At 46.5% G+C, this 21099-nt stretch overlaps 1 protein-coding gene across 1 annotated transcript in view; it reads left to right on the forward strand.

Moving 5' to 3' along the window:
- LRRC41 (leucine rich repeat containing 41) overlaps positions 1-21099 on the forward strand; it is a 31536-nt gene that overhangs the window by 897 nt on the left and 9540 nt on the right. Inside the window, exons 2-7 of the mRNA XM_088471609.1 lie at positions 319-405; positions 528-598; positions 9388-10393; positions 11072-11305; positions 14573-14737; positions 19615-19713. Coding sequence (XP_088327735.1) covers positions 319-405; positions 528-598; positions 9388-10393; positions 11072-11305; positions 14573-14737; positions 19615-19713 — 1662 coding nt within the window. The remainder of the gene's footprint in view (positions 1-318; positions 406-527; positions 599-9387; positions 10394-11071; positions 11306-14572; positions 14738-19614; positions 19714-21099) is intronic.

A 21099-nucleotide genomic window follows, 5' to 3' on the forward strand; every position in this document is an offset into this window, starting at 1 on the left:
CTATGGTGAGGGGGTGAGGTGGGCACTGGCCACTTGTAGGTGAGGGGTCAGTGTCTCCCTAAAGAGGTGGTGGAGAGATGGGCACTGTCCCCCTATAAGTGTGGGGGTGAGGTGGTCACTGCCCTGTGATGTGGGAGTGAAGTTGGCACTGTCCCCCTGGGGTGTGGGAATTAAGTGGGTTCTGTCCCCCGATGTGTGTGGGGGAATTAGAATTAAACTGCAGCTGTTTTACCCACTATAGTCCCATGGATTTAAATTGTCTATTGCCATTATTTATTTTGTCAGTTTTTTAGACTGAGAAGATTTGTATATTTGCAGGTCTGCCAGCTGTGATCCTACAAGGCATCCTGCCTCTGCTGAACATCTACTATCTAGAAAGGATTGAGCAAGCAGCTGTTAAGAAAGGTGACTATAAGTAGCCTTTTATAGTAGAGTCTTATTAACGGCAAAACCTTTGAAATTATGCTCATGTGACCAGTTTCTTCTCATGTGATATACTGTGTATTTCACATATTCTCTCTCCATAGGACTTTCTACTCAGTCCATCTGGTGCAAGCTGTGGAATGACATTATGAAGAGCAAGCCATCAAGATTTGGGGTCAGTGATTAATCAGTGTTCAGTTACAGTGGGATACGAGGAAAGACTAGGGTGGCTGGCATGTGACTGTAATAAAGGGGAAGACAATGAAGAACAGACGTATGGGATAAAGAGGAAGACCAGGGCAATGGCTGTATGGGACAAAGGGGAAGACAATGGGGAATGTTTATTTGAGATTTAGCAAATGACCCTGATGACGGGGGTCTGGGATAAAGGGGGGACTAGGGTTACAGGTATGTGGGATAAATAGAGGAGATGAGGGTGTTAGGTGTCTGGGATAAAATGCAATGGATATATATTGATTAATGTTTGTCTGCTGACCATAGATCTTGATATACCTGGTAGCTGTATTATAATGACTGGGCTCTTGTAGACAGACAATTGATCTGCATGCTTCCATTATCAATGCCAGAGAAAATGAGTAATCTGGCATTTTATATTGTTGATACCAAGATACTTCCCTGTAGCCACTTTGGATATAAATGTTAAGCATTATCTCTTTGTACTAATACACGTTTTTATATCAGTTGCACATACAGGGTGGAGGGGGTGGTAATTATAGTTTGAGTGTCCAGCATATAGATCATAATAAAAACAATGGAAGGTTGCTCTGTTATCACTGTGGAGTAGGCGTGCGGAGGGATCTTTTCACCTAGTTCTATTAAATCCAGATATCGGAAACACAGGGTTGTTTGCAAGCATTATGTGCTTGGAGCAGCACAACCAATAAGCTTAAAGGAAATAAAGGTCTACTGGTAGCCCATCCTTACAATAAGCTCTAATGGTAGGCTGTCCCCTCACATAATCTCTAATGGTCGGATGTCCTCTCACATAAACTCTAATTGTAGGCTGTCCTCTCACAGAAGCTCCAATGGTGGGCTGTCCTCAGCCATAAGTTCTAGTGGTAGGCTGTCCTCAGCCATAAGTTCTAGTGGTAGGCTGTCCTCAGCCATAAATTCTAGTGGTAGGCTGTGCTCAGCCCTAAGCTCTAGGGGTGGGCTGTGCTCAGCCCTAAGCTCTAGGGGTGGGCTGTGCTCAGCCCTAAGCTCTAGGGGTGGGCTGTGCTCAGCCCTAAGCTCTAGGGGTGGGCTGTGCTCAGCCCTAAGCTCTAGGGGTGGGCTGTGCTCAGCCCTAAGCTCTAGGGGTGGGCTGTGCTCAGCCCTAAGCTCTAGGGGTGGGCTGTGCTCAGCCCTAAGCTCTAGGGGTGGGCTGTGCTCAGCCCTAAGCTCTAGGGGTGGGCTGTGCTCAGCCCTAAGCTCTAGGGGTGGGCTGTGCTCAGCCCTAAGCTCTAGGGGTGGGCTGTGCTCAGCCCTAAGCTCTAGGGGTGGGCTGTGCTCAGCCCTAAGCTCTAGGGGTAATCACTAGTGGTGCTAATTCTTACCTGTCAGTCGGGAGTGTGGCTGCTATCGGGTCCTGGCCCTCCCTAACAACGTGATGTCCATCAGCCGCTGATCCGATCAATAGCCGGGCCATGACACCTGTAGCAGGAGTGTGGCTGCGATCTGGTCCTGCGCTTCGCCGCAAGTATGCTGCCCGCCGGGTGCTAACTCTACCAGGGCATATAAAAGCCTTTGAAACACAGGAGATCGGCGTTGCGCTGTCGTCCGTGAGGGGGCTGGAGTCCCACTTGGCTGTTGGGAGTGTGGCTATTATTGGCTCCTGATCTTCACTGCGATTGAGTAGCCTGCCTCCATATCCTGGAAGTGGGGTCTTTGAAGCGGCTGCCGGCGTGTGGGATTAGTCAGGTGGAGCGGGGAAATGGGCTCTACCAATACTGCCTGCTCGCATTCCTCTCCCAGGGATACCCTTCTGATGTGGCTGGAGCACCTGTGCCTGGCAGTGTCCTCTTTGTCCCGAGGACGCAACACAGACTGTTCCTGTTGTCCCCCAGGTATTAACACTGTATTGTCCCTACCTTTTCACTAACATCCTTTTAAATAGCTTTTCTTTCTACCCTGCACTTGGTCCCTACCCCCCTTGTGTGTGTTCCCTCCCTCCCTTTCTCCCCCTTTTTACCCATACAGATTCCAGTTTTCCCCACACTTCAAACCTTACTTATCACTACTTGTTTCTCTACCTGGAGCTGCATTGGGGACTGATTGAGCTGTGTGTCAAATCCTAGTAATCTGTGATGTCCCAGGACTGCTTACTGCTCTAAATATAGAAGTATATTACTTTTATTTCAATACTTCAGAGGGACAGTGGTGTCTTTGATTATATGGTATCACTTTTCTACCAGTACAGGTTACATATAATATCGGAGATTTTTTAGAGCTCCTTATTAAAATCTCTTGTGGGTTTTACATCTTAAGTCTTGTCTCCATCCAGTGGAATTATTCATAATAACATATTCTCTGAAATAACCTGAGTCTTACAATTCATGTGTATTCTGCAGTTCAATTCTCAACTGTGTTCCTACTGAAAATATATACGCACTACAAATTGCTCCCTTATTTTCCATATGGGAGTTATTAACGTCACCTTTCTGCTATTGGGACTAGGTTAGTGCTAAATTAGATTCTGGGTATATACCATCTGGATATAGTTGTATTGTTTCACTGATCTTAATGTAATGTATGAACCTCTAAGGGGTTGTCGAACCAATCTAGGCAAGCACAGGTTATTTTAGGGTATTTTTATATCTCGTTTGAAGTGTATTGTAAGCAATTTAGTTAAGATATCTCGCTTGGCTTGCCCATATTAGGACATGGACAGGTACATAGAGAATTACCACCAACACATAATTCTAATTCATCATGAGAAACGACCATGGGTAGGACTCGTCAGAAGTCCAGTGCACCTGCATATCTCCCCCCCACTGTTTTCGGCGGATGGTCCATCAGGGAGTCAAGCGGCAGGTGCAAGCCACCTTAGTTCCAACATCAGAGGACAATGCTAAGGTTACAATTAATATGCTATAGCCTTTGCTGGATAAGAGATTTGAGAATCTTCATCCCCGATTTGGAAGCGTCCCTTAATAAGATAGTCTAACACAGCTAGGATTGTGGCAGTAGAGCAACGTACTAGCGATTGTGAGGACACTGTTCATGCTCTACAAGCGACTATAGACCATCAATAACAAACTTTCCAGTCCCTAACTACTAAACTAGATGGTGTGGAAAATATGGATAGAAAAAACAATTTTAAGATTCATAGGGATCCCGGAAACTGAAATACCCTCTTTTGATGGATTTCCTTAGCATTCGTATTCCTCAGGCTCTGGGGATTTCACTTGAGGCAGTCATCCCACAAATTGAGAGAGCACATAGGATAGGACTTGGGACGTGATTCCAGACCTCGGCCTGTAATTGCTAAATTCTTAGATTTCAGGGTGAAGGAAAGATCTCTCACGGGTTATCGAGCCACACAATCCTTCATGGTTGAAAATATAAAAATGCAAATTTTTCAAGATTTTTCTGTGATGGTTTCCCAGAAACGTCGAGAATTTTCTGCTGTATGTAAAATGTTGGTGAAACAAAACAAACATTTTGCATTGACGTACCCAGCTAAGTTGAGTATCATGGAGTATGGGCTCCCCCTATTCTTTACCGACCCTAAATAGGCTAAAAATCATCTTTCTAGGGATCCTACTGGCTCCCCTCCGCGTCCTGCTGACTGAAATTGTTTCCTCACTTGTTAGCCCTCACCTATTAATCTCTATAGGGTGTTTAGGACAAAAACAAAACAAAAAACCCTTTGAATATGTCGCTACAAGTTAATGCTTGTTATGTCCATGCTAGTTTTTTGATGACCCCCTTGCTACTGGAATGTTTCTTTTATGCCGCTCTATTGTTTTCTATATAATATGTAATTTGTTATAAGATCCGCTCTAAATAGAGGGGGAAAGGAGAAAAAAAAAATGTAGTGACAATTAAGCCTTTTAAGACACACACAGGCCAGTGCTCTGTCAGTTTGTAGACTTTTCTTGTATTTTGAATGCTATGGCTCATGGCCCCATTTTTTTTATTCATCTTTGTTTCCTGGTTGTACGGAGCATCCCTCCTGCTTTGGGATGATGGGGTCCTCAGTGGAAGTTGGTGGTTTTTACTCACCATATTGTATTTCAACAACAAAAAATTAAACACAATGTTCTAAGTCTATTTGTCAACTTGATAACTCTGTTTGTAACTCAGACTGTACTCTGGATGCAACTTTCTTCAAAATCTACGGATTTCCAGGGGTGTACCATGTCATGGGGGGAGCGCGGCTGCGGGGTGGTGTGATGATGGGAGCCTCTATTTGCCCCCCTTTTTTTTTTTTTAAATAACGTTTTCCAAAATTTTTTTTTTTGTGTCCTGGATAAGCGGTCCTCTGCAATTATTTTTCTTTTTCAAGTCAATCCATGTCTGATCAGCTAAGTAGGGGGGATGGACCTACAGTCCCTCAACATTTTAATTTCGTGTCATGGAATGTGGATGGCCTCAATACGCCTATCAAACGTAAAAATGACTCATTTGCGCCGACTACACCCAGATATTGTAATAATACAGGAGACACTTTGGGTAAAGGGAGAGGAAGGTACACTCCGGGCCAGATGGATTGGAGAGTGCATTACGGCGTCTTACAGATCTAAATCTAGAGGGGTGGCGATACTATTTAATAGAAACCTAAGATATTCCATCCTGGACAAACTGATAGACCCAGAGGGTCGTTATCTATTGGTGGATTTGTCCATTGAAGGACATAATTACATGATAGTTAACCTTTTATGCTCCAAATATATCCCCCCACCAATTTGTTTCAAAATTTTCACAGGTTCTGGCACACAGGACGGTGTATGAATTAATCCTAGCATACGATTACAACTCAGTAGATGACTCCAATATAGATAGGTCTCCTATAATAGATAGGCCTAATACATCCTCCCAGGAATACAGCCCAGGAAACAGGCCTGGAGTACCAGACGTCCGGCCCCTAAGTCAGATGACAAACCTGCGACCTGACGGTCCGGGCCTCCCTTTGGGGGATCCCAAAGTGGGAGGCCGCCTGCTTCAGTTCGCCCAGTGTTGGTCGGTAACCACGACAGACAATTGGGTTCACAAGGTGGTTTCTCACGGGTATGTACTCTCCTTTCGGCACAGGCCCCCATCCCGATTCTTCACCACGGGTCTTCCATCAGACCGGAACAAAGCCATGGAACTGCGGAAGGTTTTGCACACTATGCTCCAGGCTGGAGTTATAGTGCCTGTTCCATTCTCCCAGAGGGGCCAGGGTTTCTATTCCAATCTGTTTTTGGTGCAGAAACCCAATGGGTCGTACCATCCGATCCTCAACCTCAAAGCCCTCAACAAGTCCTTGCGGGTGCCGAGGTTTCGGATGGAGACCCTACGGTCCATCATTCTGGCGCTGGAACCTGGGGATTACATGGTGTCGTTGGACATACAGGACGCTTACCTGCATGTCCCTATTCTTTTACGCCATCAACAGTTCCTCAGGTTTGCAATCTGCAACGATCACTTCCAGTTCCGGGCGTTACCTTTTGGCCTGGCGACAGCACCACGTGTGTTCACCAAGGTTATGGCGGTCATGGCGGCTTCCCTGTGGCTGCAGGGAGTCCGCATGTTGCCGTACCTAGACGATCTTTTGTTGGTAGCAGGGTCTCCAGAGCTCCTTCTACGTCACTTGGATCTGATGATTGCAGTACTGCAACGGCACGGCTGGTTGATAATCTGGCAAAAGTCCACCCTGATCCTGTCTCAGAGAATTCTGCACCTCGGAGCCTTATTGGACTCCAGTCAGCAGAGGATCTTTGTGACGGGGGAAAAGATCTCTGCCTTGCAGTTGAGGGTGCGCGGTTGTCTGCAGAGTCGCCGTGTCTCTCTACACTCGGCGATGAGGTTACTGGGCTCCAAGGTGTCAGTATTCGACTTGGTGGAATATGCCCAGTTTCACTCCAGACCTCTGCAGCAATTGCTCCTGTCCAAATGGAATGGACTGCCTCAGAGTCTAAAATCCCAGACGATGGTGCTCACTTCGGAGGTTCGCCTGTCCCTTGCCTGGTGGTTGCAGATGACCCATCTCAACAAGGGTCGTCCATTTTGGGTGGCGAACTGGGTCCTATTGACAACGGACGCCAGCCTTCGGGGCTCTGGAGCGGTCACAGGTCCACACTTGTTCCAGGGCAGATGGACTCAGGTGGAAAAGGAGCTTCCAATAAACATCTTGGAACTCCGCGCCATTTTCAATGCTCTTCAGCAGGCACATCGGGTTCTCCAAGGTCACCCCGTGCAGGTCCAGTCAGACAACGCCACTACCGTGGCCTACATAAATCGGCAAGGAGGAACCCAAAGTCGGGCGGCACTCGTAGAGGTGTCCCGCATCCTGATTTGGGCGGAGCGCAATCTCCCGGCCATATCAGCAGTATTCATCCCGGGAGTCCTCAACTGGGAGGCGGATTTTCTCAGTCGCCAGGACGTTCATCCGGGGGAGTGGTCTCTGCACCAGGACGTCTTTCAAATTCTGGTGGACAGGAGGGGTCTTCCAGAGATCGACCTCATGGCGTCACGGCACAACAAGAAGTTGTCGGTGTACGGGTCTCGCACAAGAGACGAAAAGGCGTCTCTGGTGGATGCTCTGTCCGTCCAGTGGACGTTCCGGTTTGCTTATCTCTTTCCTCCGTTTTCCCTTCTTCCATGGGTAATACGGAAATTCAAACAGGAAGGAGGGACGCTCCTGTTGATAGCTCCCGCGTGGCCCAGGCGGCACTGGTTCTCAGACCTCTAGGGGCTGTCCGTGGACATTCCTCTGCGGTTGCCGCTACGACCGGACCTACTGTCACAGGGTCCTTGTCTTCACCCGGACCTGACTCGACTGTCTTTGACGGCGTGGCTGTTGAGACGGCCATGTTAAGGTCCAGGGGGTTTTCCAGCTCTGTGGTACAAACTATGCTAAGAGCTCGGAAACCATCTTCTGCAAGGATATACCATCGTGTGTGGCATACGTTCTTCCAGTGGTGTCGACCGAGAGGTTATGCCCCTCGGGAGTTGTGTCTGTCTAGAGTGTTAGCTTTCTTACAGGCGGGACTAGACCATGGGCTTCGCCTTGCTTCTCTGAAGGTGCAGGTGTCTGCCCTGTCAGTCTGGTTCCATCGTAGGATTGCTGCAATCCCTGATGTGCGCACCTTTATGCAAGGTGTTCTTCGAATTCAGCCGCCTTTTGTTCCACCGGTGGTGCCTTGGGATTTAGTTGTGGTCCTGAGGGCTCTCCAGGGACCGCCGTTTGAACCACTGGGCTCAGTGGACCTTAAATGGCTGACAGCTAAAACAATTTTCCTTCTGGCCATTGCTTCGGCCAGACGTGTTTCTGACTTAGGGGCTCTCTCCTGTAGACCCCCTTTTCTGATTTTTCATAGGAACAGGGCGGTGCTGCGCACTCGTACTGGATTCCTTCCCAAAGTTGTTTCAAGTTTCCACATCAACGAGGAAATCGTTGTGCCGGCTTTCAACTCACCTGACCTTTCAGTGGGTGAGGCCACTTTGGATGTTGTGAGGGCCTTAAGGATTTATGTTAACCGCACTTCTTCGTTTAGGAAGTCTGACGCCTTGTTTGTCCTTTATGGCTTCTGTAAAAAGGGTTGGCCTGCTTCAAAGCAAACTTTGGCAGGTTGGATTCGTATGGCAATTTCTGAAGCTTATCTTCATGAAGGCCTTCCGGTTCCATCCTCTGTGAGGGCTCATTGCACTAGGTCTGTGGGTCCTTCGTGGGCAGCTCGACGTGGAGCCTCTGCAGTCCAGATCTGCAAGGCTGCCATGTGGTCCTCTGTCCATACCTTTGTGAGGTATTACGCGTTTGACACCATTGCTTCTCAGGATGCTTCCTTCGGGCGGCGGATTCTCCTTTCTGCACAGGAGCGTCCCCACCCTTAAAGGATACTGCTTTGGGACATCCCCAAGGTATCCTGTGGATACTCTATGGGCCCTGATGTAGAAAATATGAGATATGGTAAGAACTTACCTTTGTTATCTCTATTTCTACGAAGTCCATAGGGTTCCACAGGACTCCCGCCCTGCCGCACCTGTGCTGCAGATGGGCTTTACTCTGGTCACCGGTTTTTCCATCTCCCTCTGGTGAGAATGTGATTCATGTGTGTGTCCAGATCTTTCTTCTCTCTTCCTTTTCCTTCTCCGGCCTATGGCTTGGTACGTAACTGAGATGCCTTGGCTCGGGGGCGGGGTATAGGAGGGGACCCTGATGCATCCTGGGAGGCTGAAAACTTAACTCTATGGTGCCCGATGCCTGACGTCATCACCTATACCCCAAGGTATAGTGTGGAACCCTATGGACTTCGTAGAAATAGAGATAACAAAGGTAAGTTCATATCATATCTCATATTTTACGAGTCCCTGAAATTTACTCAATGGTACTGTCTTCAGATGATATCGGGGGACCCTCTAAATTCAGTTGGACTCGTGAGGAATTTTGCTTCTCCCCCCCCCCCCCCCTCCCCCCTTTTTTTGGCTTCCTGCTCTTGCGGCCGCGCTCCTCTCTTGTTTGGGTTTGTGGAATGAAGTGTGTATTCTTGGAACAGTGAGGTAAGAGTACAACAAATAGCACTGTTTTCTATTCTAAAGATTCCGATTTTGACAGACTCATTTGTTTTATTGCAATATTTGAATTTCTATTTATAAATGCAAATTGTGTAATTATTCACAGTCGTAATGTGGAATTTGATGTACTTGCTTATATTATTTTATGATCGGCTGTTATTCCATCAGATACAATTTGTATAACTTGCCGTCATGGTGTTTCAATAAAAAATTTTCTTTAAAAAAAAAAATGTTTGATTCCAGACTGTGACCTGCTGGAGGAAGAAGTTTCTTGAAGCCTTTTTTCACAATGTTCTACGTGGAATCTTGGATGTGTCCACAGACCGACGCCTGAATGACCAACGTTTCTCTCCTCTGGTGCATAGTTCACGACATGTCTCAGAACTCACCATATTTAACAAACAGCAGGGGGTGTCCAAGCTGACCCCGGCAGTGCTGGAATGTCTCGCCAAGTCTGTAGAAACACTGAAATTCCTTCACCTGCGTTCTTCTGACCCCAACACTCAGAAATCACTGAAGCTGCTCCTCCACCACCTTATCCATCACGGGCAGGTTAAAAAGGTCTCTGTGCTTTCTTGGCCTTGTCCAGATAACCAGCTGCTGGTCCTGATTCTGACGCTGAGTGCTGGATTCTGGCAGCAGAAGACCGATGTCCCCTGTACAATTTGCTCAGAGACCTCATGGAATTGCGGCAGTGGGACGGACTATGAGAAGGGAACTGAATGTGATACATTCCCCAAATCCTGCACTAGGCAGGACAAGGAGGAAATGGGCTGCCAAAGTGCCTTGTTAAGCCTGCAGCCCCTTAACATCAGCCAGAATGTTGCTACAGACCAACGTAAAAGCAAAGGCACACGAGCCGAGAAAAAATCCCCCTCCAGGAAAGAAACCGCTCGCAATTATTCACTGCCTTCAGCTGCATCAGACCATAACGTATCCTCTACCTCAGGGAAAGAACTGCTGCAAGTTCCAGCCTTACAGAGGGCCTGCGCCTCTGAACCAGGTGACTTATATGACTTCATATTTAGTGTTCCTCCTGCAGAGGGGGAGAGAAATGATACCACGATGGGAGCCTCTCTGGATGATGACACGGGTATTGATGCCCCCTTGTTACATGGTGCCATTCGCTTCAGGAGTGTTAGGGCCCTGAACTTGCACAATGTTCCTCTTAGTATGAGCACGTGTCGCTCTCTGTGCCACCTACTGCGCTCCTGGGTGTCCCTGGAACGGCTAACTATGGCGTATAATGGTAAGTCATTGGCCAACCATTTTTTCATTTCGATACTCATTTCAGTAATGATTTGATTACATGCTACCTGTAGTTCCCCCTCACTGGCTGTATATAACATGACCGGTACAAGTGTGGGATGAAGGGACATTATCCCTCTGGGAGGCTGTGGAACTTTTCGAGAAGCAGTGTCGGTATACAGTATGTGCCCAGGTCTTACTGTCCGTCTATCTCATCCATGGATTACCCCCGCATGGCACAGGGTCCAGGTCCCCACAGCCATATAGTACATACCGGGGACAGTGGCAGTTGGTGTGCTTGACTGGTGCAGTAAACCTGTCAAACCATAAGGCGAGGACAGAATCCTCACGCAGAGCAGCTGTCCGGGCACTCAGTGTCAGGGATATTAAGTGCGCTGAATGAAAGTCCTAGGCATTTTTCCAGTTTCCCCCAGTGGGGATCTAGTCGGCATCCCGACAGTCAGAATCCTGATGCCACAATACCAGCGGCGGTATCCCAATGGGTCAGAATGCAGACAGCTTCTAACGGTAAGTATGAGGACTAGGGTTAGGCTGTGGGAGGGGGAGAGGGTTAGTATTAAAATTACTTTACGTGGGGCAGTAGCGTGTAGTGAGTAACACAAAGGGTAAATATCTTGAAACATTTATATTGTATTTGTGAATTGTTTATTCCTTTCAGACCTAGGGGCCAGCATCACCCTGGTGCTAGAGGCACTGTCTGCCCTGTCCCGTGATCCCAGCTGCTGTCTCAGTGTGTTCTCTATGAGCGACTTCACAACTTACATCCCCACTCTGGACATGGCGCACACACTGCTCAGCACCTTCTCTGGTCTCCAGCTGCTCTCACTCAGTTATGACCTGGAGCATCACAATGACGTGGAGAGGTCTGGGGCAGGGTTAGCGGAATTCCCAGGTAACCAGCACAGTCACCTACTATATCCTTCTTGTAGAATGTTATCCTATATTTATAGGGTGCTGCAAGGGGAGGAGGGTGCAGTAGTCTAGTTGAGTGATGAGCAGTGGACTCTCTCATCCAGGATGAGAGAGGGTCTAATCCTGGCGATATAACCAAAATGGAAGCTGCATGTACAGTACCAGTCAAAAGTTTGGACACACCTTCTCATTCAATGGTTTTTGTTTATTTTAATTATTTTCAACATAGTAGATTAATACTGAAGACATCGAAACTATGAAAGAACACATGGAATTATGTTGTAAACAAAAAAGTGTTAAACAAATCAAAATATGTTTTATATTTTAGATTCATCAAAGTAGCCCCCTTTTGCTTTGATGACAGCTTTGCACACTCTTGGCATTCTCTCAATCAGCTTCATGAGGTAGTCTCCTGGAATGGTTTTCCAACAGTCTTGAAGGAATTTCCAGAGGTGCTGAGCACTTGTTGGCTTCTTGTCCTTCACTCTGCGGTCCAACTCATCCCAAACCAGCTCATAGCCTGGAGGTGTGCTTGGGGTCATTGTCTTGTTGAAAAACAAATGATGGTTCCAGTAAGCACAAATCAGATGGGATGGGATGGCATGGCATTGCAGAATGCTGTGGTAGCCATGCTGGTTAAGTGTGAATTTTTAATAAATCTCCAACAATGTCACCAGCAAAGCACCCCCACACCATAACACCTCCTCCTCCATGCTTCACAGTAGAAACCACACATGCAGAAACCATCCGCTCACCTTCTCTGTGTCTCACAATGGGCTCTATTTATTAACATTATTTTTACTAAAATAAAGTGAAAAAGGGTGTTTTCACACCCTTTTCACATTATTTTAGTTTCACCTGTAGTTATTACAGGGAAATTGGAGTAGAATTAGTAAAATTCTACTCCAACCCCTAGTATCACTTATTTTTAGTAAAGCAGATCGCATTTCCCATAATTGTAATGGGAAATGTGATCCGACTACAGTTACTAAAAATAAATTGTAAAAAAAAACCGGGGGAAGCTCTGTGATAATAATGCCACCTGGAGGTGGCGTTATCCAGGGTCTCCCCCGGTTACCGGGCTCCCACTCTGCTCTAACAGGGAGAGCAGAGGCGGGAGCCGGTACCAGTAGTCAGCTATGTGGTCTAAGCAGACCGCAAGCTGATAACTGTAAAAAAAAGAAAAAAAAAAAATTCTACTTTTTTTTTTTTTTTTTACTTACCTGACTCCAGGGACCGGTGATCGGGCCTCCGGTGATGGCTCCACTCCGGTCAGCTGGTCTCCCACAGTGCACTGGGGCCCGGTCATCAGGTGATCGGGCCCCAGTGCAGTATGGGAGATCACCTGATCGGGAAGCCCGGAGAAGACCACCGGAGGCCAGGAGGATGCAGGTAAGTCTAATGAAGGGAGGGGGGGTCGCGGGGGGGGGCGTCGCGGGGGGTCCGCGATTGTGGGGGCGGGGCTTAGCGGCGTCGGTGGGGGGGTAGTAGCGGTGGTCGGTTGGCGCATGCGCGGGCTCTTAGTCGCGGTATTTTTTCAGAAAATACCGCGACTAGAGTGCGGATGGGATCCGCAGGGACAGAGCTTTATCGCAAGCTCTGTCCCTGCAAGGGATTTATAGTAAAGCCCTGTGATATTGCCTGAATTCGCAATGCGAATTCACTCGGTAATATCACACTACAATCCGCATTCAATATGCGGATTGTAGTAAATAGAGCCCAAAGACACGTCGGTTGGACCCAAAAATCTCAAATTTGGACTCATCAGACCAAAGTACAGATTTCCACTGGTCTAATGTCCATCCCTTGTGTTTCTTGGCCCAAACAATTCTCCTCTTCTTGTTGTTCATCCTCAGTAGTGGCTTCTTCGCAGCAATACGACCATGAAGGCCTGATTCACGCAGTCTCCTCTGAACAGTTGATTTTGAGATTTGTCTGCTACTTGAACTCTGTGAAGACTTTATGTGGTCTCTAATCTGAGGTGCTGTTAAGTAGCGGTTTCTGAGGCTGGTAACTCTAATGAATTTATTCTCTGCAGCAGAGGTAGCTCTTGGTCTTCCTTTCCTGGGCAGTCCTCATGAGAGCCAGTTTCATCATAGCGTTTGATGATTTTTGCAACTGCACTTGAGGATACATGCAAAACTCTTGAAATTTTCCGTATCAACTGACCTTCATGTCTTAAAGTAATGATGGACTGTCGTTTCTCTTTACTGAGTTGAGTGGTTGGTGCCATAATATGGATTACAACAGTAGTCAAATAGTGGTGTCCACTGTGTACTAACCCTACCTCTGCACAACACAACTGATGGTCTCAAACACATAAAGAAGGCAAGTAATTCCATAGATTGACTCTTGACAAGGCACACCTGTTACTTCAAAACCATTCCAGGAGACTACCTCATGAAGCTGATTGAGAGAATACCAAGAGTGTACAAAGCGTCATCAAAGCAAAAGGGGGCTACTTTGAGGAATCTAAAATATAAAACATATTTTGATTTGTTTAACACTTTTTTTTTGTTTACAACATAATTGCATATGTTGATGTCTTCAATAATAATTTAAATAAAAACCATTGAATGAGAAGGAGTGTCCAAACTTTTGACTGGTACTGTATGTGTGTATTTCATCATACGCTTACTAGTAGATTTGATGGGTCCGAGTCCGTCCCAGCTTCAGTCCCGCTATGTTTAACTTGTGGCCGGTTCTTCATTGTATTGTCACCATTGCCTGCAGTGGGAGCCATTGGGGGAAGCCTGTTGTATGTGTGTATATTTCTAAATTGCCACCAGAGTACACAGTGCAGCCTTCAACATATGCCTATGGTATGTTTATATTCCTATATAACTACCAGTGATTTGCAAGATTAGAAGTTACAGTTGAGTGGAATATACTAAATGTGATTTAAGAATGTAAAAATAAATAAATTACATGATTATTGGTGTTCCTATGAGTATGCAGTCTATATGGTATATAGGGAAACAGCCATATTGTAGGCTATATTAGAAGTGTAGTTTTGAATACTGTGCAGGCACGAAATGGATCAGAGGCTCAGGTCTGGTTTGGGGACTACCATGAGATGAACCTTCACCTGCTACTAGCACTGTCCTGGTGATGGGGAGAGCTGTATGATGGGGCCTTAAATGATGCTTTCATTAAACTCTTGATTTTTACGACAGAAGACAGTTTGAGCATTTTGCCAGATTTCCTCTGTTTTCTCAGTTTTGTGCTGTATTTGTGGTTTCTGCAGAAAATCGGCTAAAACATCTGGAGCTCCGGTTTCCTCAGGACCCTCTGCAGGTGGAACGTTTAGTGTCCATCCTGAAGGCCTCTCATTCCCTCATAGAGCTGTCTCTGGACAATGCAACATTTTCATGCCAAGAGGACCTGAAGCATGTGATGCTGGCGATCACTGGTAAGGCGGCAGTGCAGCAGGTATAGCTTATTGCCAATTCTGATACTATTTGTACAATAGGGGATTCTTTGCACCTCTCACACTTTCACATGTATTGTGTTCCCGCTAGGGCGTGGGCAGGGCAGTGTGCTGAGGGTGCGGGCAGGGAGTCTCTGCGCTCACGTAAAGGGGGCGTGTCCTTGTGACACGCCCCCAATTTTTCACTCTTGGGGTCGTTCCCAGCACTTATGGGAGTGCTGAGTTTCCCCCAAGCTCTCCCCCCACTGTGAATAGATGACGGGACAAGCTGTTTTTTCGGGTCAGCGCTAAAAGGGCAGGGAGCATTTTGCCCTGCTAAAAACAGCCTAACTGGAACACTAATGTAGCTATTGTGTTTGTGTTTCGTAGGGACTGATAAACCCCAATATGCTACAGTGATGCAACTGGTGTGCCTCATAGCTTAACTTATTAAATATGCTGAAGTGCCAAAAGTCATGGGATAGCAGTATGTAAAGGTTATGGTAGATGGCGTCACCATACTGTGACGTCTTGGAAATGCCCAGACCTGCATCAGTTGTAGTCTGACTTCTCGTGAGTCAGTTTGAACACCGGCTGGGCTGCTCGTGGCAAGGCGATGTGAAATTGTCGGAGTTCGTAGAGGGGCATGATAGTGGGACGGATGGGACATTCTATTTCTGAAATTGTGCGGACATTCAACGTTCCCCAATCTACGGTGACGTGTATTGGGACTACCTCAAGGAAGGCATTACCACCCAGTGGCCGACCACGGGTGCTTAATGATAGTGACCAGCGACACCTGGCCAGAATTGTCCATGGTAACAGACAAACAACACTGCCTCAAATCACGTTCAATGCAGGAGGTACCAGACACATATCCAGCATGAGATATGTGAGCAGAATACCCACCAGAGCGCCCCTGTTAACACTATGACAATGGACACAGCGTCTCACCTGGGTTTGTGACATCGCTAATTGGTCCCTGGAGGACTGGCAACATGTGGTGTGGTTTCGGGCGGAATTAGTATGGGATGCCGGCAGTCGGGATCCTGGCTGTCAGAATCCTGACACAGGCATCCCTACAGGGCTAGCATACTGACATTTGTTGTTCGGTATGCCAAACCTCCCCCTCTCCCTACCATAACCCTCCCTCTTTGGTGCCTAACTCTAACCCCCTCCTAGTGCCTGAACCTAACCCCGCACCCTAACCCTTCCACCTTAGTGCCTAACCCTCCCCCACACCCCCGCTACTTACCTTTTGGTATCCCGGTGGTCGGGATGTCAGCGCCGGGATTGTGATAGGCATCGGGAATCCAGCGCCGGTAATATCAGTGCCGGCATCACTACCGCCAGGATACTGACTGTATCCCATTTCGGGCTAATGGTAGGGTTCAGGTGTGGCGCAGACCCCATGAGGCCGTGGGCCACAATTGTCAACAAGGCACTTTGCAGACTGGTTGTGGTTCCATAATGGTGTGGGTTCTGTTCACGGGGCATGGGTTTGGGTCCGTCTGACCACGTCATTGAACGATAACCACTACATTGCATTGCTTCATGATCATTTGTAGCCCTTCATGGATTTCATGTACCCCACAACGATGGAATATTCCAGCAGGATAATGCACAGCGTCATCAGTCCCAAGTTATCTAGTATTGGTTCGAGGAGCATTCTGGAGAGTTCTGTAGAATGGTGTGGCCACCACTTTTGCCCGACATGAACCCAATCAAGCATTTATGAGACATGATGGAGAGGTCCATTCGCTCCCAAGATCCTGTACATACCAATATCAGGGAGCTGTGGGAAGCCATAAGGACAGCATGGGTCAACATGTCTCCATAGGTGGTCTGTCCACTTGTGGAATTGATGCCACAAGTTGCTGCATTTGACCGGGCTAGAGGGGATCCACCTTTGCGCCCCTCTCAATCAGGCCCTATGCTTTTATTAGTTGTCATTCATATATATATTTTTTTTTTACTGCTATAGTTACTAATGGCCACATAGATTCAGGCAAAGATCGGCTCCCTAGGACCTACAGCAGGCAGGGGATTTGTCAACAGTTATGTTAACAGCCGTCATGTCGACATGGTCGAACTGCACATGCAGCATGTCTGCATGGTCTAATTGTCGACAGTGACCATATCGATATTCATCCTGTCTACACGAATGATATGTCGACATGATGAACTGTTGACAAACCATCCCTGGTGGCTCAGTGGTCACTTACCTTCTCCCAGCGGCAAACGGCGGCTCCAGCGTTGTCTTCCGGCAGCCATTTGACAGTCCCTTCCAGTGGGGACCTTTGATGCTCGAGCACTCCGGGAAGTATACACTTTACTCTAAACCTCCCCCTAGTGCCTAACCCCAACCTTCTCCCCAGCAACCTAACCCTCCTGGTGGCCCCTAACCATCTGCATCCTCAGCATGTCGACCTTTCACATGGCAATAGTTCCACTGTGGACTTTCTGAGGTTGTCGACAAGTTGCCTGCCGAAAGTTTGAACCATGTTCTAATGCCGACATCCTGATGTTGGCATGGTTACTGTCGACCTTCTGACTGGATGCCTTCCCATCATGTAGGGTAATGGGAGTAATTCAAGGACTAGGTGTGGAGGTGGTTAGTAATGTGCTTTTTTCAATGTAACCCCCCTCGTTGCGTATGTGGTGCATGGTGTATATGTCATGCTAAATTGACACTATAGACACTTTGTGTGCAGCTTGTAAGGTGGGTAATAATATCACACACTTGCAGGGTTTCCCACTTACCTGTAAAACCAGCCTGGGCACTAATTGTTGCGCAGTCTATGTCTGAGCTCGCCGCTTGTCCCGTGGTTGTGGGTGAGAATATTTATTCTTCTTCCGTTGACATTTCAGCAAATGACTTCATGTGTTTTGGGTGGGTCAGCCAGGGTTTAGCTGGTCCTTTAGCACTGCCACAAGAACCGGTTTGGGTGCAATGCTTGGCTAAATTGGTACAGTCTGGTCATGGTTTTCTGTTATTTTGGCAATTGTTCAGTTCTCTTTAAAAATCGTATTTTGAGTGCTCCTCCAAAGAAGAGGGTAAATTCGGGGAATCCTCATGTTTTGAAGAGTGTTCTGCAAGCCTGTATGGTTTGGATGATCTATTGCAGGTGATTTCTTCTCAAAGATGGAAGTGTTAACTCAGGGACCGATTGGCTGTTGAAGCCATGATTCTGAAGAATAAGTGGTTCTCTGATAGTCTGTCTCCTGGCTCGGAGCATGGCTTGTACCAAACTATTGCAGTGCCTGGTTGTTTATGTCAGTATAAGAGGAAGTAGCTTCCATCTTCTTTCCAGTTCGCTCATTTGCTCATGATTATCCAGCATTCAAAGGCTAAAATAGGCATGGACAGAAAGATGAATTGTTATGGAACTCTGTTTTCTTCCAATACATCCATGGCCAAAAGTTTTGAGAATACCACACGTACTGGTTTTCACAAAGTTTGCAGCTTCAGTGTTTTTAGACCTTTTTGTCAGATGTTACTATGGTATACTGAAGTAAAATTACAAGCATTTCTTAAGTGCCAAAGGCTTTTATTGACAATTACATTAAGTTTATGCAATGAGTCAATATTTGCAGTGTTGACCCTTCTTTTTCAAGACCTCTGCAATTCGCCCTGGCATGCTGTCAGTCAACTTCTGGGCCACATACTGACGGCCACCAATTCTTGCCTAATCATTGCTTGGAGTTTGTCAGAATTTGTGGGTTTTTGTTTGGCCACCCGCCTCTTGAGGATTGACCACAAGTTCTCAATGGGATTAAGGTCTGGGGAGTTTCCTGGCCATGTACCCAAAATTTCGATGTTTTAATTTCCGAGTCATTTAGTTATCACTTTTGCCTTATGGCAAGGTGCTCCATCATACTGGAAAAGGCATTGATCATCACCAAACTGTTCTTGGATGGTTGGGAGAAGTTGCTCTTGGAGGATGTTTTGGTACCATTCTTTATTCATGGCTGTGTTTTTAGGCATAATTGTGAGTGAGCCCCACTCCCTTGTCTGAGAAGCAACCCCACACATGAATGGTCTCAGGATGCGTTACTGTTGGCATGACACAGGACTGATGGTATCGCTCACCTTTCCTTCTCCGGACAAGCCTTTTTCCAGATTCCCCAAACAATCTGAAAGGGGATTCATCAGAGAAAATAACTTTACCCCAGTCCTCAGCAGTCCAATCCCTGTATCTTTTGCAGAATATCAGTCTGTCCCTGATGATTTTCCTAGAGAGAAGCGGCTTCTTTGCTGCCCTTCTTGACACCAGGCCATCCTCCAAAAGTCTTCATCCTGTGTCATGCCAACATGCCTAAAATTTCACTGTATTTTTAAAGGGGCACATTTATCAGGCCTTGGAGACAGATAAGGTGGAGAAGGTGCCCAAAGCAACTAATCGGCTTCTGTCATTTCATGGACACTGCTAGATAAATGACAGAAGCTGACTGGTTGCTTTGGCCAACCTCTCCCCTCTCCCCATACATCTCTCCCATACAGTAGTCATTGAAACCATCTCTTTTCAAACAACTTTAATACAGATGTGTCGTCGTACACTTAGCCTCCATACACCATGTGACATGAGACACCTGGCGAGAGTGAGCTGCCAGGTCCCGTGCCGAGCATCTTTTTATTGTCTTTCACCTGCAAATGCGTCTTAGGTGCAAATGTACGAGACTGCAATGATTCATTTCTAGTATACCCCTTTAATATATTTTAGAAAATATGATTTTTGTGTTTAGTTCAAAAATAGAAAATTCATAGAAAAAGGATTTAACATAAATATAAAACTCCTGCTTGGGGTTTTTCTCCATCTAACGAAAATGTTTATTATATATGTATTAATATATGTTGAATTGGTTGTACTTGCTTGCAGAATATAACCCCTCTCTGCGGAGACTGAGCTTCCACGACATGAAAATGACGGAGTCACACACTGAGATTGTGAACCTATTAAACCATTCCAGTCTTGAAGGTACATTAAGTTATCTGTCACAGTAGAGACCCAGCTTCTTCCAAGGAACTGATACTGTGGCCTTGGTACACGGCTTTGTGTGTCCTGCTCTCTTCTAGTTTAGAATATTGATGTTTATTATTTCATTAGTAGCTCGTGGGATTGTGATGTGACCTCTGATTATGTCATTGTTCCATAATATACAGATGCTTAGTAAATATAAATGAAAGCTACTCAGTAGGTATTTCTTCTTTATCTGTCTCTGCTTCATCTAATTCCTGACTGTCTGTCCTTTTCTTCCCGACTCCTTCTGTTCTATGCAATCCTCTGTTTCCCATCCCTCTGTGCTGCTCTGCCTCACCCCTATGGATAGTGCACATGTCATTTTGCATTAAAGCACCAGGAAAAGCAGTTTTAGGATTTCAGTCCATCATCTCCGTGTTACAGTGGAGAACACCTAATGATGTTTGTAGGCCTTGCTCTCCAGAAGATTGCACGATAAAGAAAGAGACAATGGCACTCCACGTCCTGCCCGTCCATACCTCCAATCCTTAGCTCCCAGTTTTCAGTCATAGGTCATCTTGAAAGCTCCAATGATTCCCTAAAAGTATCCAAAAGTGTCGTTGATGTACTTGGACATCCTTCTCGATGCTATCTTGGGTGGGGGGATTTAATTGTTTGTTTGTTTTTGTGCGCCCCTAAAGTAATGGATGCCTGACAGGAGCACTTAAATTATTGCTCCAATCAGGTACTAGTACCGTAGGTTCTCATTACTTAACGCGCCCAAATGTACCAGGCTTGGCCACGTTAAGCGATTAAACCCATCTAAAGTCCTGGTTAGAGCGCCCAAAAGACTGACTTTCACAGATTTCTGCTGGCCCCAACAGGAGGGTGCGAGCAGAAATCTGGGCTTCTGATCAGAGCAATAATTGAATTTCTCCGTCGGACGCACATTACTAACGAGCACCCAAACAACAATGTCCATTAATGTGGAAGACAAGTCTCCTCCCGCCGACATCTGCATGGAATTATAGAACAACAGAAAAAGTCCACTATAATGTTTTGTGCAAATGAAATGCTAGGCGACATCCCTGACACGGAAGGGAACTAGTTTTAAACACGTACAAATTTGCAGATGAAGTACAACGGAACTTGCCATCAGATTACAGATCCAGACGCAGTCACACACAGATATACAAATGATCAGTGCAAGCCAGCAGTGTCGTTATGTCCATTCTGGTTTTTATTTTTCCAAATAAGACTCACATTTTGAGCAAAAAAAACTTGACGTGACCGAGACGCCGAGGCCTGGCGCACCAAGAGGGTCTAATTGCCACGACTAGAGCCACAGTACATGAGGACACATCTGTACATCTCTTTTCTTATTGCTGTGTAAGCTGCCATATT

Source organism: Taudactylus pleione, unplaced genomic scaffold (assembly GCF_031769625.1).
Source record: "Taudactylus pleione unplaced genomic scaffold, aTauple2 ptg000115l, whole genome shotgun sequence".
NCBI classification, from domain to species: Eukaryota; Metazoa; Chordata; class Amphibia; order Anura; family Myobatrachidae; genus Taudactylus; species Taudactylus pleione.